This window comes from Sorex fumeus, unplaced genomic scaffold, assembly GCF_029834395.1.
Source record: "Sorex fumeus unplaced genomic scaffold, SorFum_2.1 ptg000079l, whole genome shotgun sequence".
Taxonomy (NCBI): Eukaryota; Metazoa; Chordata; class Mammalia; order Eulipotyphla; family Soricidae; genus Sorex; species Sorex fumeus.
Genome location: NW_026606136.1, coordinates 5,904,422 through 5,926,273, shown reverse-complemented (window position 1 = coordinate 5,926,273; position 21,852 = coordinate 5,904,422). Strand labels below are relative to the sequence as shown.

The 21,852-nt window shown below is 58.3% G+C and overlaps 2 protein-coding genes across 2 annotated transcripts in view; one reads left to right on the top strand and one right to left on the bottom strand.

Annotated features, from left to right (window-relative positions):
- Positions 1-5,492, bottom strand: part of THADA (THADA armadillo repeat containing) — a 53,012-nt gene extending 47,520 nt beyond the window's left edge. Inside the window, exons 1-8 of the mRNA XM_056130534.1 lie at positions 5,417-5,492; positions 4,837-4,931; positions 3,062-3,192; positions 2,225-2,373; positions 2,097-2,129; positions 1,945-1,993; positions 776-963; positions 69-163 (exon numbers count right to left, since the gene is read on the bottom strand). Coding sequence (XP_055986509.1) covers positions 69-163; positions 776-963; positions 1,945-1,993; positions 2,097-2,129; positions 2,225-2,373; positions 3,062-3,192; positions 4,837-4,931; positions 5,417-5,492 — 816 coding nt within the window. The remainder of the gene's footprint in view (positions 1-68; positions 164-775; positions 964-1,944; positions 1,994-2,096; positions 2,130-2,224; positions 2,374-3,061; positions 3,193-4,836; positions 4,932-5,416) is intronic.
- Positions 5,493-9,960: 4,468 nt separating this feature from the next.
- The window catches only part of PLEKHH2 (pleckstrin homology, MyTH4 and FERM domain containing H2), a 62,816-nt gene continuing 50,924 nt past the window's right edge, over positions 9,961-21,852 (top strand). Inside the window, exons 1-3 of the mRNA XM_056130529.1 lie at positions 9,961-10,001; positions 13,240-13,362; positions 16,877-16,939. Of these exons, the coding sequence (XP_055986504.1) occupies positions 13,243-13,362; positions 16,877-16,939 (183 nt within the window). The 5' untranslated portion in view covers positions 9,961-10,001; positions 13,240-13,242. The remainder of the gene's footprint in view (positions 10,002-13,239; positions 13,363-16,876; positions 16,940-21,852) is intronic.

Here is a 21,852-nt window from a genome sequence, read left to right as displayed (position 1 = left end):
CGCATCTTCTCCACTCACACACACAAACTCAAACACTCACCCTCAACGCTCAAGGAAACTGTACGTACCAAGTCAGGCAGCTCTTCAGGAGCCTGGAACATTGTCTTGATAAAGAGAATGACAGCGAGTCCGCAGGTGCTCTGAATTGTCCGCAAAAGTTCGTCTGTGGGCAGCAAGGCAGCGTGATGTCCCCCCAGCACCACACCCTGAGCAGCGGCTGCACCTCTGCTGTCCCTTCAAAGATCTCTGCGCCCCAGAGCAGCCCAGTTTTCCCTCTGCGTCCCTGAGATCTTGCTTCTGCGCTTCCTGACACAAGCCAGAGAGGACGCTAAAGAGGCTTTTCCTGAACTTCTTCTATCTTCTCTGTGGTCAGGCTCAAGCAGTCAACTCATAAAAGGATACTGAACTCATCGCATTGCTTATTTACAAATCTATCAATGAGCCGAAGTTAAAAAAAAAATAGGACTTCGCTGAAAACTTATTACAAATTTTCAAACCCTTACTTGCCTTCTTGGTCTGCCCTAGCTCAAGGGCTGGTTTTGAAATAAAACATACAAGAAGTTTAACACACACTGTCGGTGATTATTTGTTGAGCCCAATGCAGTGGCATGCACACGAGGAAGACTGTCGGGAGGCCAGAGGACGGCCCTTCCACCAGGTCATTCCTGCCGCTCAGGAGAGGTGACGGGCTACACTGGCCTTGCCGCACGTGCCGCACCCACGGCCAGCAAAGGCTGAGAGCCACACAAGCGTGCTGGGCCTGGTTCTTACTTACCATCACCTAAAAACGTAGAGAACAGGCTCAGCAGCCCACACAGACTCTGCCACGTGCAGGGGCGACAAGTCTTCGGGTTCATCTCCCGGAGCCCTGGGACTTTCTGGACTAACAGCATTGAAACTCGAACGCCTGCCAGCAGGTCATTCATCAGCTGCGTCTGGACAACGTGATTACCAGCACATCGTCTACAACCGAGAAAACACAGCGTCACAAAGCAGAGCCAATGAAAAGCCACTATTTCAGTCCCTCTCCCGAACACGGCCTACAAATCGATTTTAGATTCTCAGAGACCGGCCTGCTTCTCCCACCGCCTCAGATGTCTCCTTTCAGAAGGCACTGACTGCCAACTCTCAGTACAGGCCCCTTTCTCATCACAGTGACCCAACTCCCTTCTCCTTTCTGAAGAAAAACACCAAATCAAGGACACAGCATGTGAGCGGGACACACTCTCAGCCTTGACTCTTGACTCCCTCACGGGCCCTCGAGAGCGCTGCAGCCTCCACAGTGGGTCACTTGCTCCCACATCCTGTTAGGCCCCTCCCACCTCCTATGAGGCCTCACACACCTCATGTCAGGTCGTGTACCTCCTGTCAGGGTCCACACCATCTCCTGTCAGCTCTGCGCCTCTTCCCAGCTCCCGTGCCTCCCGTCTGCCGCTGCACCTCCTGTCAGGCCCTATCCCATCTCCTCTAAGTCCTGAACCTCCTGCCAGGCCCCGCACCTCCTCCTGCAACTCCGGGCACTGCCCATCAGAGCTCGTAACCACACTCTTCCTCCTCCTGCCTGAGCTTTGCCTGACGCAGAGGCACTGAGCACAGCCGGTGTGGCCCAAAAACCAAAACAGAAAAAAAAGAAAAGAAGCCCAATTAAACATGCCTGTCCCCGACAGTGTCAGAGCTGCGAAGACAGTGTTCTGACACCATGGCAGCCCCGGGCAGCAGGGGAACATCTGTCCTGGGCAGAGTGACTCAACTCATCCCCTGGGTGCTGAAGAACATCACATCGGGGCCTGCTAGCCCACAGAGCTCCCTGCTGGCCTACTGTCCTTCGACACCAAAGAGTGGCCCCTGAGGAGCCAGCGGGGGTCACCGGGGGACAGGTGGAGCAACGGGAGCGTGTCTGGCCACGGATCCCTCAGAGCAGCCTCGCCCCTGCAGCAAACTTGCCTGCTTTCTTCTGAGGTCTCAGTCAGACTCCTGAGCAGGAAGCGCAGCACTGGAACGAAAGGACAGGAGTGGTCGGCCGGGCGGCCAGAGCCACCCAGGAAGCCCTTGGGGAGCCCCGGCAGCAGGCGGAAGGCAGCAGCGGCAGGCCTTACCCTCATCAAGGAGGCTCTCGATGCTTGCGCCACCTGTGGGGAAGCACAAGGGGAGGCTTGTCAGGCCCCGTCCTGGAGCAGGAGGGGACGGGGCACGGGAGCAGCGGCCTGGCAACAGAGAGGCTCACCCAGGCGGAAGCTGTCCAGGCAGGAGGAGAGGTTGTCCAGGACCCTCCGGTGGGAGTCCAGAGCCGGCGTCCTCAGCTCCTCCTGCAGACGAGAGCGGAGGCCCTGCTCCACAGCCGGCGCGAGAGCAGCAGGGAGGCCGTCCAGTGTGCTGGGAGAGAGCCCGCAGTGAGGCCACAGGCTGCGCACACGCGCGAGCCCCTGCGCCTGCCCCACTCCGCCCGAGGCTCCCGCCCAGACTCCTCAGCAGATGGGGAAGGGTTAAGTACAGTGGATGTGGGACACAAAAGTCGTGGTCCATTTTGGTCGATCATAGAAGATCTGTGGCTATCAGAAAGCACAAGGATTTAGGGGTTGGAGCGACAGCAGTGGGGAAGGTGCTGGCCTTGCAAGCAGCCAACCCGGGTTCAATCCCCAGCACCCCTTGTAGTCCCCCAAGCCCACCAGAGTGATCCCAAGCATAGAGTCAGGATTAAGCCTGGGAACAGCTGTACATGGCCCGCAAGCAAACAAACAAAACCATAAAAATATGTTTTAAATCAAAATCAGATGGGACAGACAGAAAAATGTAGCAGGAGGGTGTTTAAAGGTGACCAGCAGAGGCATCAACTATGCTGGACTGGCCCAGGGCCCTGGCCTTGCTTTTTAAGGTGAGGCGGGAACCCTTCTGCCATCTGTGAAGAGTTGTGTGAAGAGACAGGTAAACAAAACCAGAAAGAAACTGTTGGGTGAAATCACTGATCATACGTTTCAGTTCGGTTTTACCACACCACAGAAGGAAGTTCTCCGGAGACTTTTGAATCGAGTCAGTATTGAGACCTACCTTCTCTTTTTCTTACCTAGACAAAACTTTCTTCAAAGGATTCTTCAGACTCAAAGAAAAATAAATGCCTGCCAAAATGTCCAAAGAGCTTCTCAGGGTGGGATCACACGCACCGTTTTTATTTGCCTTCTCCAGGAAAGGAACAATCTATAACCCAAAACATATAAAACATGATTTTTCTCTAATATTAACTGTGACAAAGCAGCACAGCATCAAAATACTTTTTTTTTTTTTAAATTTTGGCTTTTTGGGTGGGCTGGAGGGATAGCATAGCGGGTAGGGCGTTTGCCTTGCAAGTGGCTGACCTGGATTCGATTCCTCCACCCCTCTCGGAGAGCCCAGCAAGCTACCGACAATATTCCATCCACACAGGCAAGCCTGGAAAGCTACCCGTGACGTATTCGATATGCCAAAAACAGTAACAAGTCTCACAATGGAGACATTACTGGTGCCAGCTCGAGAGAATCGATAAACAATGGGAGGACAGTGGCAGTGGCTTTCTGGGTCACACCTGGCAGTGTACAGGGGTTACTCCTGGCTTTGCACTCAGAAATTACTTCTGGCGGTGCTTGGGGGCCACATGGGATGCTGGGAATCTAATCCAGGTTGGCCTTGGACAAGGCATACGCCCTACCCGCTGAGCCATCGTTCCAGCCCCCCAAATGCTTTTTAAGTCTCAATTACCAGTGAGGTCTGTTCCCCAGTCCACTGTTAAGAACGCACCATTTCAGTTGCATTCACCTTTCTAACCCACGCCCCTGCTCTCAGTCTGCAGTCAGGCCTGTCCTGATGGAGAATCACAGACCTGGTCAGGGCTTGAGGGACAATTTATATAGCACAATCAAAAACAACACACTTTACTGCTTTCCAGATACATGTAGGTTTTTGGCTAGAGAGATAGTACAGCAGGTAGGGTGCCTGTCTTGCACCCTGCTGACCAGGGTTAGATTCCTGGCACCAGGAGTGATCCCTGAGCACGGAGTCAGGAGCAAACTCTGAGCACCACTGGGTGAGGCCCCAAAACAAAATACAAAGGTTCAAATGGTAAATCCTTACACTAAAATGCTAGGAAACGGGTTGGAGCAATAGCACAGCAGGTAGGGCATTTGCCTTGCACGCGGCCGACCCGGGTTCGATTCCCAGCATCCCATATGATCCCCTGAGCACCTCCAGGGGTAATTCCTGAGCGCAGAGCCAGGAGTAACCCCTGTGCATTGCCGGGTGTGACCCAAAAAGCAAAAATATAAATAAAATAAAATAAAATAAAATGCTAGGAAAGACAAATCGACACCTTAAACGGCCTTTCCTGTGTCTGCTGACAAGCTCTAAGATTGGGATGAACAGAAACAGCTTTTTGGATTGCAGAAACTCTGGGCCCACACGTGGGCTGTGTGCACTGCAGACGATGCTGTGGGTAGCACCAGGATCCCAAACTGCAGTGCCAGCAGTGAGGCGAGCAGGGACAAACAGCAGGTGTGGTACTACTGAAGTATCCCCAATATAGTTCTTAGGGGCCAGGCAAGTGCCTTGCAGGAGGCCAACCTGGGCGCAATCCTGGACACCACATATGGTCACCTGAGCACCTCAGGAATGATCCCTGAACACAGCCAGGCGTGGCCCCCGAAACAAAACAAACTTATAGCTCTTAGTGATCATTTTTAAAACTCTAGGTCCACCACAAAAGTGTGCGCGCTAGACTTTGACTCCCACAGACATTCCACACGGAGCTAAAGGAACACTTTTCCCAATGACGAGCCGAGCACGCATGGGCTGCAGCCAGGCCCCACTCACCTGCTTGACCCGTTGGATCTGGGAGACCCCGTCCGGGAGCCCCACACAGTGCAGCAGCATGGATGCCAGGGAGGCTCTGTCCGCGTCTGCCAGAGCTGCAGGCAAACCAAAACAAGCCTCAGGGTCACGACAGCCCACCAGGCAGCCTTGGCCACGCGCTCCGCACAAACCGCGCTCGAACTAAAAACGAGAACGCCAAAACCGAGCCGAACTTAACCGAAAGTCATCATTTTTAAGAAAACCGTGTGACAGGCAAAACCGAACGTAGGGCAAGAGAGATCCTGGGCAGGGCTGAGTAGACTCTGCAAACAAGAGGCCCAGGTTCAAACCCTGACACCACTCGGTTCCCTGGGCACTATCAGGAGTGAATCAGTGAACAGAGCCGGAAGCAGCCCCAGCTCGGCCTGGCATCAACAAAGGGCTCGCAGGAGCAGGACTCTGGGACCAAAGATGCAGCGCAGTGGCGAAGGAAGCGCAGTCCCGCAGGCGTGACCCCGGGTTCTTGTACTGCAAGAGCAAGGAGGTCAAGAGGCTGAACATCATGGGACCCGGGAGAGAAGGCGCATCGGGGAGCACCCACCTCTCAAGGTTTCGAGGTCGCCCTGGCCCAGAGCCAGCGCGGTGACTTGACTTTCTTTCTTCTTCTTCACCCCCATCGCAGCAGGGCGCGGGGCGGCCGCAGGGGAGCCGACGGCGGAGCCAAGTCGGGTTCCGAAGCCGCCTCAGCCCGGCCACAGGGCCACACGGGGGAACTGCAGCCCTGAAAGAGGCGTCCTGGTTTCGAACGTGCCCCGCCAGCCGGGGCCCCGCGATTCCTGCTGGGAAACGGAAGCGGAGTGAGGGGCTGGAGCCATCGCGCCGCGGGGAGGGCGTTGTGTGCCTGGCACGCGGCCGACCCGGGTTCGAGTCCCAGCATCCCCTGGGGTCCCCCGAGCACCGCCGGGAGCGGTTCCTGCGTGCGTGAGCCAGGAGGGACCCCCGAGCGTCGCCGACCCAGAAAGCCAAAGAAAAGAGATGCAAGCTGGGCCCGAGCCTGACAGACTTGGGGGCGCCCTGACGACCCCACGGGCCGGGGGTCTGGAGCACCCTCGGGCGAGCCCAGGGGCGGAAGCAGCGGCCGGAGCGCGGCCCGGGGGTCTGGGTGGGGACGGGTCCGACCGCCGCCGCCCGCCCCGCCCCCACGGCCCCGCGAGGGACTGACCGTGGCCCGGGCGCCGCTCGCGACCTCCTGTCCGCGCGTGGGCGCGAGGCGCGTGAGGGCGGCGCGCGCTCCCGCCGGCCCCGGCTCCTGAGGCGGCGGCGGCGGCGGCGGCGGCGGCGGGACGGAGCCCGGAAGCGGCTCGGGGCTGCGCGGCCCGCGGGAAGCCTCGCGAGAGTTGGCGATGGCCGCTCCTCCAATCAGGAGCCGCGAGGGCTGGGGCACGTGACGTCCCGCGCGGCGGCTGAGCCGGCGGCGGCCTCGGTGCGGCGGCCCCGGGCGCGGGTCGCCCCTCGGGACGGGGCGCCGAAGGCTCCGGAGCCAGACCCCGAGGAGGCCCGCGGGGGACACAGACCCGGGCCCCCGGGCGAGGCGGTGCTGGGGCTTAGTCCCGGGCCCGACGGAAGCCCCGTGCCCCGGCCCAGGCGACCTCCCCCCGGGGGGACGCCCGCGCGCCTCCATCGCCGTCGGCGTCGAAACGGTGCTCGGCCAAGTACTCGGGGCCGCCGGCCTCTGCCGTCGAGGCCGGAGCCTCCCCAGCTGCCGCGAGGAGCCCGCGGGCCGGGGCGTCGCCCGTCGCTTCCCCGGGGCTCCCGAGCCCTGGCCCCACGGGTCTGCCCTCTGGGGGTGCTGGGGCGTGCGAAGTTGCAGTTCCGATGCGACCTCCCCGTTCCCGACACAGTTCCCAGGATCCACACAAGCGGCTTTGGGGGCAGGGGGAGCTCAGAGCAGGTGGGAGCGAGGTGCCCCGCCCTGACTCCGTGGGAGCCCGTGAGCTCTGCGTGCCTCTGGCCCGCCTGCGGCTGAGTGTGGCCTTTGGAACCCGCGCTGGACTGCCCACCCCGCCCGGCCTCCTCGGAGGCGCAGTGATGCCCCTGCCCAGGGCCTTCCAGGGCGGAGGACTCCCCTCCCCGCCGCCCCTCCTCGAATGCACTTGGGAGATGACGCTCACTCCCTCCCTCTCTGCACGAGGTCACCTTGATGAGCAAATCCTACGGGAGCGCGTCAACGTTTCACTGCCCTCGCTTGTGCTTCTGTGCGTTCGACTCATGGGTCAACTGTTCAGAAATTAAGCGGAATCGTAAACACGCGTCATTGAATTGACGTTTAAAGGCCCCCAAGAGACACTGCGTGATTCTGTGCTTCCAGAATGTCCTGATGTCAGGGGGAAGTCCTTGCAAAGGAGAGTCGGCGTGTGGGCACTAGACCCTGGCTGGGGCCACAGCACCTGAGGTCACCTGGGCTCTGCAGTGCGGACGCTGGGGACCAGCACCCTCATTTCCAGAGAGGCACGCCTGACTTCCCGCCCCCAGCTGCCCTGTTGGTTCCACTCTGGGAGGAAATTCCAGGAGAGATTTCAGGGGACGGGTAATGAGAGAGGCCCAGGAAGCAGCCAGTGAATCATAGATGCCAAGGTGGACCACCGGGCACCCCAAATGGGAATGCACCCCTGTTGTTTCTGGGGTTTTCCCAGCCTGGCCAGCCTGGGTTTCTGTATAGATGTTGTCGGGGAAAGGGGGTTCCACCTGGGGTTCTCTGCGGCTGAGTGGGCTTTGTTTCCCACTGAACTTCTTGCTCCGCATGGGTGCCAGCCTCTCTGGACTGCAGGGGTCACTATCAGACCCCAAATCCTGGGCACTGTGTGAGTGAGCTATGAGGGGTCCCTGGTGTGCTGGACTCTTGAGTTATTAGGGCCTCCCCGAAGTCGCTGGGTACTGCATGAGCTGGGGGTGGGTGGGAGGGGCACCTCCAAGGGTGCTGATGAGTCTGGGAGGGTCTTTGTCCCCACACTGTGCCCCTTTCTGGCCCTCTCCTGGCCCCAGGCCTGCAGGACACTCCTGGAGCAAACTTCCTCAGCAGGTCGCACTGTGGGGATTGTCCTCTCCCACTAGGTGGCGCTAGTGACCAGGCCAGAAACGTGGAAAGCTGCCGCTCTTGGAGCACTGGTACCAGAGGGGGTGTGAAGGGCGGGAGCACAGGCTTGCATGTGGGACTCCAGGCCCAGAGGCACACCAGGAGCCTCCAGAGGTGAGAAGCTTCTTAGGCTAATGCTTCCACTTGCTTGGCCACTGGTGTTGCATCCTTGATGATGCCTTTTGCTTCAATGTCTTGAGGGAAAACTGTCTTTTGTGGAAGGTCTTCCTCTGCGCAGGGCCGCAGAGCTCAGCGGGAGTGGCATTCTGTTCTCCCCAAAGCAGACGCCCAGGACCAGCGCAGGGTCTGCCAGTCCTGCCGCCATCTCCTTCCCATCTTTGACCCGTGCGCTGTGGGGTCATCTCTCCTGCCACACAGGCAATGGTTTTGCCAAAGGAGGTTCTGTGTCACCGATGCTGAACAGGTGACGGGGAGAAGAGCCAGGCCTGAGAAAAGCCCAGTGGCAGGACATAAAGTCCTTCCTCACAGAATCCCACAGCCTGGTCTCAAGACCTGCTGGAACGTAACCACACGTGGACACTCAGGGTTGCAGCATCAAGTATGCGGAACGACGTGCCCGCCCAAAGGGCTCAGCTGCATGAGCCACCCTAGGAACTTAGAGGCAAAGGCCAGGGCGCAGTGGCTCCATTTCACTTGGTGTTGCCAGTTCCACTGCGTCCCTCGGCTCTCCAGGTCATTCTGCATGCCCACCAGTTCCTAAGCATGAGAGACTGGGTGCCTTCTAGCTGCAAGCATCACTCCCTCCCTGCTGCATCACAGCTCTGGAAGACAGAGGTGTCCGGCCCCTCCCTGCTCACTTGCATGGCCTCAGGGTACAGCTCACTGGGCGGTGCTTGGAGTCAGAGGTCCAGTGCGGGCATTCTCTCCCTGGCTTGCCCAGTCCCAGCGACCCTGCAGACGCACACCCCAGGCACCAAGGCACTGCTCAGAGACTGTCCTGGTGGAAAAAGAGTCCTCCTCTGCTCCTTGTGGGCACCCACACACAGGGGACGCTTCTCCTTCGCAAGCACAGTGGGTTACTCGCCCCGTGGCCCACCACACTTCCTCGGTCGGTGATTCTTACCTTCAAGAAGAAGGTGTCTGCCCCACGCCCCCAGCCCCTCCTCCCATAACCTTCTTTGTGTCCCTGGATTCCCCTCTTTGGACAGCAGGTGCCCACGGAAAGGTGCCTGCGGCGTCTGGGCAGACCTGGTGCGTGGTAGGGCAGCGCCGGGCCCACATTGCCACCCGGGCTCTGGCGAGCAAGCCCGCCCCAGCCCCTGCCCCTGCGCGCCTCCTGGGGCTCCAGCGCGGCTAGAAGGGTTACTTCTGCCTTGCTGGGAGCAGCACAGTTCCTCCCAGCGCTGTCTGGGCCTCCGCCCGCCCGCCCGCCCGCGTGGTCAGCGCCAGCGAGCCCCCCACACCCGGTCTGTTTGCAGAGAGGCAGACTCAGTGTTGACCCGGCCCGCCCCAGGAGCGGCTCAGAAAGCGGCTTTTCATGAGGGACTGCAGTCAGCTCAGAGCTCGGACTCGGGCCCGCCTCCCCCTCTGCCTTTGGCCCGGGCCCCGCGCCCGCTGGCCGCCGGGGCGTGCCCAGCGCTCCCGCTGTTGGCCTGACTCCGCGCCGGGACGGCGCGTCTGCAGCGTCTTCCTGTGCGCGGCTCCCGCACGAGGCGCAGGAATTCGGCGTGGGGGAGCCTGGGCCCGGCCCAAGTCGGCTCATCTGGGAGGAATATGGGGGGCGGAGACTGCAGCCGCCCCTGCCTCCGGCCCGCCGGACGGACGCCCCTGCAGGCCCCGCCACCCCGCGCGCTCGGCCCGCGCCTGCCCGGGCGCCCAGGTGAGGCGGGGCCGCGCCGGACAGTGCCCACGCTCCTGGGGCCGTGCTCCCGAGCTCCCGGGCAGTGCTCCCGCGCTGTGCTCCCGTGCTCCCGTGCTCCCGGGGCCCACAGGCGCGGGCCCGACCCAGGCCGCCCCTGGCTGCGCGGGGGACGGTGGCCACTAGCGCCACCCGGAGTCCGGCGGGAGCGTCGCGAGGCGGACGAGGTCACAGGTGGGCAGGCGGGCGGAGCACGCGCAGCGCGACGCGGGGAAGACGCCCCCAAGCGGATGGGGACAGGACGCGGTACCTGGACGGGGATGCGGGCGGGGGGGGGTCAACACGCAAGGACGGGGCGGGGCCTGGGGCGGGAATAAGAGCGGGGGCGTGCCGGGGGCGGGGCCACGGCGGGAATGGGGCGGGGCCAGAAGGGGTAAGGACGCGGCGTGTAGGGGGCGTGGCCGAGGGGCGGGGCGGTGGGTGTGTCTGGGCGGGGCCTGGGGGAGAATAAGTGTGGGCGTGTCCGGGGCGGGGCGAGACGGCCGTAAGGTGTGGGCGTGGCAAAGAGGGCGGGGCGGGGCGGGGGCGGGGCCAGGCGAGTGGTAAACTGTGCCGGGGGCAGATCCGGGGCGGGGAGGGGGCGGGGACAGGGGCGGGGGCGGGGCGGGGGCGTGCCCAGGCAGGGGCGGGGCAGAGGACGGGGCGGGGGTCTGGGGAAGAAGGAAGGCGGGCCGGGGGCGGGCCGGGGGCGGGCGGCGGCCTCCCGGGGGTCCCGCGGCGCGGGCGCGGAGAGGTAGGCGCGCGGGGCTGGGGGCTGCGGGGTCCCGGCCCCCCAGAGCGCCGCAGCCGGGAGTGGGGCAGGCGGGGGTCGCCGGCGGCCCGGCTGGGCTGCCCGCGGGGACCGCGGTGGAACTCGGGGTCCCGGGAGGGCCGGACGCGGGTGCGGCCGCGCGGCTGCAGACTGTTTGCTCGGGCGGTGAACACGTCCCAAGGGACAGGACGTTTCCCGGGCCGGCGCGGCGGGGTGAGTGGACGCTGCCCGCGTGTCCCAGCCGCCGGGCACTTTCTTGCCGCCACTCTCACGGGGAAGCCGCGAGGCATCCTGGGCCGGCCGGTCCTTTTCCTCCCCTCGTGCTCGCTCAGGCTGGCGGGGCCTCTGGATCATGGGCCTCGAGGCGCTCCTGGCAGGGACGGTCGCAGCGTTGCGCTTCGAAGTCCCTTCTTCGGCTCTTGGGGCCACACCCTCGGTGCCCAGAGACCGACGGATGGATGCTCGGGGTCACTCCTGCTGCTGTCGGGATCAGTGGCGGGGGCTGGATTCTCTGACAAAGGAAGCCGCTAATCCTTTGAGCTCCCCCGCCCCAGCCCCCAGGGTTCCTGTTCCCGACTTGCTCGTAAACACAAGCGCCTTTGGATCAAGTTATCCTTCACGAAGTCTGTCTCTTTATTTATTTATTTATTTATTTTTGCTTTTTGGGTCAGACTCGGCAATGCACAGGGGTTATTCCTGGCTCATACGCTCAGGAATTCCTCCTGGCGGTGCTTGGGGGACCTTATGGGGTACTGGGAATCACACCCGGGTCGGTTGCGTGCAAGGCAAACGCCCTATCTGCTGTGCTATCTATCGCTCCAGCCCCTGAAGTCTGTCTCTTTAAAGCACACAGTTCAGTGGCCGTCTTCCCAGTGACCATCACTGCAACCGAACTGTAGAGTATTTTATCCCCTCCAAAGAAGCCCAGACCTCTTAGCTGACCCTTGCCGCCCTCTCGTGGCACCCTGGGTGCTTTCTGTCTGCTCTGCCTTGTTCCCAGGGGTGCAGCCGTGTAACCCTGGCCTTTGGCATCAGGCCTCTCTTGGAAAGTGGGTGTGTTTCCGAGACCCACACTCCCTGTGTGTACTTGCCACAGTGTCTTCTCTCTTCATTTGACCCTTGGGTTGCTTCCACGTTTTTTCGCCACGTTTTTGGCGACTATACAGTTGTTGGTGTGGATTTTTGTATCCAGTAGGTTTGGCAGATAGCAAACACTGGAGTTGCTGGTCATATGCAACTTTCTTTTGTTTTTTGGCCATACCACTCAGTGCTCAGAGAGCTCTCCTGGCTCAGTGCTCAGACGTCACTCCTGGTGCGGCTCTGAGTACCGTATGGCATATGGAGTGCTAGGGATCAAGACTGGGTCAGCTTTTGAAGTTCGGACATTGATTCCCATGACTTTTCAAGTTGATTTTATTCTGGTTCCCTTAACTCCCGTAAATGATGTAGACCGACTTGTCGGAAAAGTGCAGTCCAGGTTTTTCTGTGGGTGGTTGAGACCATGTTCATTCGCTTGCAGTGCCTCTTCCCCTCCGTGTATGCGGGGGGCTTCCACAGACCACCAGGTATGTACGTCGTTCATTTCCCTCATGAAATTTTGTAGTTCTCAGAAGACAAGTTTTGCACTAATTTTATTATTTCTAAGTATTTAATTCTTTCAGTGATTTTGTCAAAAGAATGCGTTCTTGGTTCCATTTTCAGTTTTTTTCCTTTCATTGAATAGAAAAATCTATTGATTTTTGAATATCAGCCTAGTTTCCCTGAGATGTGAAAAATACCTGGGCCCTAGCACTCCATGGTTCTCACAGGGCCAGAGAGATGGTGCTTGCTATGCACACGGCCACCTGGATTTGGTCCGCAATACCACATAGAGACTCCTGAGCCCTGCCAGGGGTGAGCTGTGAGCACACAGCCAGGAGTAAGCAAAAGGAAACAAAAACAGGCCGGAGAGATAGAACACCAGGGAGGGTGCCTGCCTTGCCTGTGACCAACCTGGGGTTGATCCCTGGCACCCCAAAAGACCTCCTGAGCCCAGATCCAAGAGTAAGTTTAAGCACCACCTCTGAGCACCTCTGCTGTAGCCCCCGGCACTGTGGGTGTGACTTTGGGGGCCCCCAGCAGCTCTGGGTGGCCTTGGTGGTCCTCAGCACCACATCCTTCAGCCCTTGCACTCAGGAGTCCAAGGTTGACTGAGAGCCACAGAGAGGTGCCTGGGCTCTGTGTGTTGCCTGGGAGGAATCCCCGCCCCCTCAGAATTAAGCCCATGACGGGTGTGCAGTGTCTGGCGGCTTCAGCCCTCACACTCATGGCCATGGACGGAGCAGCATCGTGTGGTTCTGCAGAGCCCAGGGCGGGCCGGGCTTCGGAGCTTGTCGGCTGGGCGGAGTTCAGAAGGCAGGCCTGGGGCGGGGGCCACCACCCCCGCGTCACCTGGGGTGCATCCCAGGAAGGAGAATGTTGGCAGCAGTCTCTACCCTCTGCCTCAGGTGGGGGCAAACCGAGTCACAAAGCAGTGGGCCTGCTGGGTGGGCTGCCGCACCCGGCCACCTGCGCCCGCCACAGCCTGAGCCAAGCTGCCACCCATCCTGGAGTTTCCCTTGGAATTTAACAGGCAGCACCCGGGCCCGGCTGGTTTCAGGCCACCTGAGCGCCCTCTTGCAGGACATGGAGCCACCCACGCAGGAGCCGCCCGTGGACTGGAGGGAGCGTTGCGTGGCCTTGGAGGCGCAGCTGCTGCGGTTCCGCGCCCAGGCCGGCAAGATCCGCCAGCTCCTGGCCGACAAGGTGAGCCCGCCCTGGCTGCTCGCGACCCCCGCACGGGGCTTCAGTGCTTGGGGCGAGTGAAAACGCTTCAGGTTAGGGTGGTGGGCGTGAAGCTGGGAAATAAACCCGTGCGGATCCTGCTGGTCCTGGGGGACGTGTGAGACAGAGGAAAGATGCTCCCGGTCGGCCTTGGCTGAAGGAGGGAAACAGGATTCTGATGCTCACGACGGCCACGTGTGCGTGCGGTGTGTGTGCTGACTTTCGCCCGGACACCCTCAGGGCTGAGAGTCAAGGGAACTAGAGACTCCTTTAATAGTGCTCATCCTGCAAGCCTGAAAGGAGGATTTCATTTCTGCCACAGGAATTTTGCATATGTAATAAGAAAATTAATTCATCTACTTGTCCATTCCTTCATCCAACAAATATTTACTGAGGGCTGGTTTGTGCAAGACCCATTATTTGCTGAAATAATATTTCAGGTGAATGTTAACATAAGCTAGCAGGTGACCCCACAATATGAGTTTCACCTCCCAAATCTGTTTCCTGGAGCTGGGGAAATTAGTGCAAGGGGTAAGGCATTTGCCTTGTATGCGGCCAGCCAGGGCAAGAATGGTGCAGAAGGTTCTCGAACCTTCTCCCTGATGTGGGCAGTAATGCTCTGAGCATCTCCTCCTGGCTCCTCCCGACCTGGGATGGGCCCCACGGCCTCTCCCCTCATTCTACTCGCTGTCTACAGGGGCCCACTGAGCTGCAGGAGCCCCATTCCCAGAGCGGGGTCAGGCCCACATGCAGCCTGTCTCGTGGCTCTGCACCCGATGCTTACTGGGGAAGGGTTCCCATGCCCCCTCTCCTTCCCGCGGAGCCCCAGGACATGTCACTGCCCTGAAGAGACGCTCCTTCCGCCTCCCTCTGAGACTGCCAGGAGGGAAAGATTCCTCTCACCCCTGAAGAGTCGCTCTTGGCCTCCCAGAGGTTTCCAGCACATTCCCTGCATTCCCGAGGCCTCGCCCTCCGCTCCAGCCGGCCAGCCCTCCCACCAGCTGCACACTCCAGGGCCGGGGAGCCAAGGAAACGCTACAGCCAGGACACATGTCCAACACGCACCCACCTGGGGTGTGACATCACCTGTGCAGCCCCGTAATATGGGACAGGGTCCCCCAGAGCCCTGAGGCAGAGCAGGCCCCCCATCTCCTGCCTCGGGCAGCAGAGCTGGACCAGGTGAGCGGCCCAGAGCCCTGGCCAGTCCCAGGGAGCCCAGGGAGCATCTGGGGCGAAGCAACCGTGGCTCAGGCACGGAGCAGAGGCTCGTGTTTCTGGGGACCCTTCAGCCCAGGGTGTCCACTGTGGGGCACAGACCAGCCTGACAGGACAGCGTGGTGCCCAGCAGGCGCAGAGAGGCAACAGGGGCGGCTCTGAGGACCGCAAGGTGTGCAGATGGCTCTGACTGGGAGGGATGTGCAGGCCAGCCTCAGGTTTCAGAGCTGCACCGAGCACTGAGCCTAGAGTAGCCTGAGCACTGCAACATGGTGCAGTGACCCAGTGAAAACAGTAAAGTCCTGGTGACTTCATGAAAAATAAACCCAGAATGGGTATTTTAGGAAAACGTAAGTGCCTACCAAGATAAATGTTTAACCTAGAAAAAAAACGTCACGATGGAATATCAGAGAAAATGCCACAAGACCGTGATTTCCACTCTGGAGAATATGTTTCCTGGGAAACCAGGAGTGTGTTGGCGACGGCCACTCCTGCTGCACGGCACATCTGAGTGACCCAACGCTCCCATCGGCAGGAGGCCCTGAGTCGGGAAAAGATGCAGCAAGGAAATAGCAGCGAGGCGGCCCGAGCCATAGCACAGCGGGGAGGGCCTTTGTCCTGCACACACGGACCCAGGCTCCAACCCTGGCACCCAATATGGTCCCCCGAGCACCGCCAGGAGCGATTCCTGAGTGCAGAGCCAGGAGGAAGCCCTGAGCATTGCGCAGTGTGCCCCCCGACACCCCCCAGCCATTTCGAACAATAGTTCTTTGGGCCTCCATTCAAAGGAAGAAAGAAGGACATCTAGCGTCAGAGGGGAATGACCGCTGACAACTAGACCAGGTCACTAAACATGATTTGAGTAGGCAGAGTGAGTTGAACCTGCACACAGAGGACCACAACCAATGTCACAGAAAGCTTGGGTTCAAGGTCATGCTGCCAGGACAGCACTGTGGAGAGGGGGAGGGGGACGGTTAGGGCTGGGGTCACAGGTCCTGCTGCCCAGAGCTGACAGACCTGGCAAGGGTCTCCTAGCTAAGAGTGACAGAGTCCTTGTATGGGGTGCCCTGGGTCAGAGTGGCAGAGTCCTCACGGGGGTGTCCTTGGCAAGACTGACAGGGTTCTCACAGGGGTGTCCCATGTAAGAGTGACAGAGTTCGCACAGGGGTATCGCGGGAGTGACCATTGTTACCCAGCATTTCTCAGGCAAGAGCCACAGAGTGTCTTGGGTAAGAGTGACAGTCATCCTGTGGGTGTCACAGGAGTGACAGTCATTCTACAGGGCTTCACAGGTCAGAGTGACAGAGTCCTCACTGGGGTGTCATGGGTCAGTGTGACAGACTCATCCTCCGGGGTGTCACAGGTCCATGTGAGAGTCGCTGTCTGAGGTGTGACAGCTGTGGACACGCAGGCAGGCGGTGCCTCCTGGGCTTGAGCTCAGAGAGACGGTAGAGCGGGGTCTCCGTAGGGGAGGGTGGGCTGGCCCAGCCCGAGGCGCTGCTGCGCTTCCCCCAGCAGTGATAAAGGAGGCAGTTGATAGGGGCGTCTCCTCAGAGCTGACGGTTTGACATCACACCCTAAGTGTAAGGCAACGCACGCAAAGAGGAACGGAAAGAAGTGAACCCGCGCGTGGCAGGTGGGAGTGGAAATCAGGGCAGGAACTGTGGAGACTGTGACGGCTCAAAACAAAATCCAGAGATCCCACCCCATGTGGGCCTGGCACTCGGGGCACTGGGTCAGAACGCTCAGGGAACAAAACGAAGAGCAACGTTTGGACGGTGACACCCACCCAGCGGTCACCGGAAGGGAGCGGGAGGAAGGAGCCGTCCACAGAATAACGGGCCCATCGCACGTGAAGGACAGAGCGGGACAGTGGGGCCTTTGCTTGTTTGTTGGTTTTAGTTTGGGGAACCCTGGGGGGTGCCTGGGGACGTGGGACGGGGCGGGGTTGTGGGATGGGGCGGGCCTGTGGACAGGGCGGGGCTGTGGAGACGGCACAGGCCTGGGCAGAAGCGCTGGTGCTGGCCTCCAGGTGCCCCTGTGGGCACTCAGAGCTGGGCTCTGAGGTCTTCCTCCTGGGTGCCCTCGCGGTGCTCAATGCCGGCCCTTCCGGGGCCTTCCGGGCTTCTGTGGAGCCCCCAGGGGCTGCTGTCCAGCCATCCAGCCAGCCTCTGCCCTGGTCTCCCACGCCTCCTAGACGCCCTGCTGCGGTGTGGGCCTGCTGGCGGGGCCTTTCCGGGGCTTGGGCGCATCTTCACGACGGCCTCGCTTCTCTCTGCAGATGCAGCAGCTTGAGAGGCAAGTTGTGGACGCGGAGCGGCAAGCAGACAAGGCGTTCCAGCAGGTCAGGGTCGTTTTCTTTTTACCAGCTTCTACCGCTAGGAAGCTTGTTGCCCCGAAGTCTCCAACCTGGTCCTCGTGCCCCGCCAGCACCCTGGTCAGGGAGAAGGTGGACAGTCTCTTTGTTTAGTCTTAGCAGAGGATCCGAGGCGACAACTCGGTGACAGCTACCTTGGGTCTCTGCAACAGTGGCAGGTGGCGTGAGTGGGACTCTGATCGTGTCCGAGCACATGTACGCCTGCGCGCACACACACTCATGCATACTTGCATGTGCGCTCATGCATACACAACACTCTTGCAAGCACACACATGCACACATGCATTCACATGTGCACATGCACCTTTGCACACACGTGAGCAGGCATCGGCGTCAGCCAGTAGCAGCCCACGTGCTCGATGTGTCCGCAGAGGTGGAGAGGGCGAGAACACGCTGCCCCCAGGACTGCTGGCAGCCCTTGAGCTGAGGGCACATTCCAGTCAGGGGCCATGCCGTGTGGTTTGAGGAAAAATGTTCGCCGACACCCGACCGGGGACGTGGTTAGTGTGGAGCCTTCTCATGTGAGGCTGGGGTCCTGAGAGGATGCCTGGGAGAGGGTGGGGCCCTGTGGGGGCACCTGGGTGAGGTTGGTTCTGTGGGAGTTCCATCTGTGGGGTTCTGTGGGGAGGTTCCTTTGTGAAGTTGGGGTTCTATTCCAGTGCTCCATGCCCCACCCAAGATTCTGGAAGTGATCCTTTTGTTCCGGGTCCCAGCAGAATAAAGAAATGAAAACAGTTCATAAAACCAACCTTTTAAGTAATTTTTCTAAGAGTAGAAAAAGGCTGATAGGAAATACTCCAATGTTTAAATTTATACAGTTGGGGATTACATTTTTTTCTCCTGTATTTTTATAATTTCTAATTTTCTTTTGTACTATTTTTGAAAAAAATATTTTGATAATTTATTTGACCTTTTCTGGACTTTCCTAACGGTAAAATAATTTGAATGATTCCAACAACCTTAAAATTTGTCTCATGATCATAGCTTCAAAAGGTCTCTCTCAGAGCTAAGAATTACAGAACTTTTAATTCGAAGCTATTCTTTTTTTTTTTTTAATTTTTATTAGTGAAACACCATGAGGTACAGTTGTAGACTTACAAATTTTTGTGCTTGGGTTTCAATTATACAATGATCGAGCACCCATCCCTCCACCAGTGCCCATTCTCCACCACCACGGGTCCCAGTATCCCTCCCACCCCCCATTCCCCCCGCCCCACCCTGCCTTTGTGGCAGGGCGTTCCCTTTTGTTCTCTCCAAAACTATGACTTCTAAGAAGTGCATATTCCATTCCTTTTTTTCCACTCTGTTTGAACATTGTGGTCTACAAAGTTGTCCGTGATGGTTTGACACAGACATTCAGTATTCCATCACCAGGCCCTTTACGCTGACCTTCCCTCCACATTGTCTTCATTTCCCCAGACACCCCTCAAGCCTGTACTAGGCTCAAAATTGATTTTGTATTGCTTGTTAAAACTAAATGGCTAGGGGCCGGAGTGATAGTACAGCGGGTAGGGCGTTTGCGCTGCACGCACCCAACCCAGGTTCAAGCCCCGGCATCCCATATGGTCCCCCAAGCAGCATCAGGAGTGATTCCTGAGTGCAGAGCCAGGAGTATCCCCTGAGCATTGCTGGGTGTGGCCCAAAAAGCAAAACAACAACAAGCCTAAATGGCTAGTGGAATTGTTAAAAAATACTCAATTATGGGGCTGGAGTGATAGCACAGCGGATAGGGCGTTTGCCTTGCACGCGGCCAACCCGGATTCAAACCCCAGCATCTTATGTGGTCCCCCACGCACCGCCAGGAGTGTGATTCCTGAGTGCAGAGCCAGGAGTAACCCCTGAGCATTGCTGGGTATGGCCTAAAAAGAAAAAAAACCCCACCTAATTGGCTAGTGGAATTGTTAAAAAAATTACTCAGTTATGGGACTGGAGTGATAGCATAGCATAGCAGGTAGGGAGGTTTGCCTTGCACACGGCCAACCCAGGTTCGATTTCCAGCATCCCTTATGGTCCCCCGAGCACCGCCAAGGGTTATTCCTGAGTGTATGAGCCAGGAGTAACCCCTGTGCATCGCTGGGTGTGACCCAAAAAGCAAAAAAATAAAAAAATAAATAAAAATAAAAAACAAAACTCAAAGAAAATTTGTGAAAATTGTACTATCTCCCCATGGGGACAGTAGGCCCTTGTCTGAGGGTTTGCTAAGCTGCTTGTTGCGAGTTGAGCCTCGTGTCAGTGTTCTGTTAGTCGAGCTTAGGTGGCTTTGACTTTCCATTCCCATCCAGCCTGGCGTGCTCCTGCTGGGATGCTAGCACTGGAGTTTGGAGATGTCATGCGGCTGCCTTTGCAGTGCTCTGCACCAGAAACTCCAGAATATTGGGGGGGCAATGAGCTTACCTGGAGGCTGTTGTGGGATGCGGGTGTGGCTGCCAGGGCTTCTGGAAGTACACTGGAGGGGGGTGGAGGGGTCAGAGGAGGCGGCCCACTCCCACCCCAAAAGGCCCAGAGCTCTTAGCAGAGAAAAAACCAAACCCTGTGCACATGAACCTTTCGGCAGCCCGGTCTGTGGAGCTCAGTCATGAGTGGTAAGGGTCCTGCCGGAGCACGGCAGCGGCTGTGGGGTGTGAGCAGGTATGTTCCATTTCTTAATTTGATCTGTTTGTCTTGTTCCGGTCCTTCAGTTTGGTACAACCATATTTTATTTTCAAATTAAAGATTTGATCATACAAAGTAGATTATTTTGGTGGCCTGCAACATTTTTAAATAAACCCAAGCTAATCTAATCCTTGATTTTCTTAAATTAATCTTACTTGAAAAAATAAATCCAAAAACTTTATATGCAAGCTTTTAGTATCCTGAGTAGAGAAGCTAATGCAGTCTCCACCTTCAACAGTTGCCAGCACACAGTCAGCTCACAGCTGACACAGTCAGAACACAGCTCATAGCCAGCACACAGCCAGCGCACAGCCTGCACACAGTTGGCTCACAGCCAGCACACAGTGAGCTCACAGCTGACACAGTCAGAACACAACTCATAGCCAGCACACAGCCAGCGCACAGCCTGCACACAGTTGGCTCACAGCCAGCACACAGTGAGCTCACAGCCAGACACGGTGAATTCACAGCCAGCGCACAGTGCACAGCCAGCTCACAGCCAGCACATGATAAGCTCACAGTCAGCTCACAATCAGCACACAGTTCACAGCCAGCACACTGTCAGCACACAGCCAGCTCACAGTCAGCACACAGTCAGCTCACAGCGAGCGCACAGCCTGCACACAGCTCACACAGTCGGAACACAGCTCACAGCCAGCACACAGTCAGCTCACAGTCAGTGCACAGCCAGCTCATAGCTGACACAGTCAGAACACAGCTCACAGTCGGCTCACAGCCAGCTCACAGCCAGCTCACAGTCCATACGTAGTCAGCTCACAGCTGACACAGTTAGCTCCCAGCCAGATCACAGCTGGCTTACAGCCAGCACATAGTCAGCTCACAGCCAGTGCACTGCCAGCTCACAGTCAGCTCACACCTGGCTCACAATCAGCACACAGTCATCTCAGATGTAGCGCTCAGCCAGCACACAGTCAGCTCACAGAGAGCGCACAGCCCGCACACAGCTCACAGCCAGCACACAGTCAGCTCACAACCAGTGCACAGCCAGCTCACAGCCTAACACAGTCGGAACACAGCTCACAGCCAGCACACAGTCAGAATACGTCAGCTCACAGTCGGCTCACAGCCAGCTCACAGTCCATACATAGCTCACAGCTGACACAGTCAGCTCACAGCCAGATCACAGTCAGCTTACATGCAGCTCTCAGCCAGCTCACAGTTAGCTCACAGTCAGCTCACAGCTGCTGCAGATGCTGCTCCTGCCACTTTCCTTCCCCATGTGTTGTTTTCGGGAAATAGCTCCCAGCCGCTGTATTCCTTCACCCATGAATATTGTGGTGATTCATGAAACGAACACCTGAACCAGCCCCATTATCACCCAGAAAGTCACCACACCCTTTACTGCCGCACCTCAGGTACTGCTGAGAGCACTGGTGTTTGGGCACCCGGGCTGAGTCACTGCCGCCTGCATCTGACCCGCACACTGGAACCTCTCCTTGGGGTCCCGCCACTTCAGGTCGTCATTGGTCCTGGTCCTGAGGCCCTTCTGGAGATCCTCACAGCCACTGGACGGAGACTGGGCACGGCAGTGCTCGTGGCCTGCAGCCACACTGGCCCCTTCCCCGGGACCCCCGCCCCTGCCCGCTCGCCTCCGTACTCTTCCGTTGCGCCCCTCCCCGCTCATCGCCTAGGAAGGGAAGATTACCTGAGTTCTGCCTTTTCTTACCTTACAGCTCTTCACTTGGGCTGCTACATAGCACAGCAGGGATGCATTGGCCTTGCATGCGGCAGACCCAGGTTCAATCCAGGACCCCGTATGCTCCCCCGAGCTCTGCCAGGAGTAATTCCTGAGCTCAGAGCCAGGCACAAGCCCTGAACACTGCTGGGGGGGTCTCTTCTCTGCCAGGCCACAAAACCAAAACAAAACAGAAAGAAACATCTTTTTATTTATATATGAAGCAAATTTAGTTCTGAAAATTAAGCAGAAGTATATTTACTTGTGAATTTCCATGAATTCTTCCCCCAATTTCCTGGGTCTTGAGGGGAAAAGAAAAGAATCCTCATTTTTAATTCAAGGGAAGCAAACGTGCTTGTAGCTGTCAGGGTCTGGGCAAATCCCCTTAAATTCCTGAGTAAAGTAGCAAAATGTGCAGATCATTTTTCACAGCTTGAGGCTTGTTTACTGTTGTTGCTTTGGGACCTCATCCAGCGGTGCTCAGGGATCACTCAGGAGGGCTGGGGGACCGTAAGGGGTGCCAGGATGGACC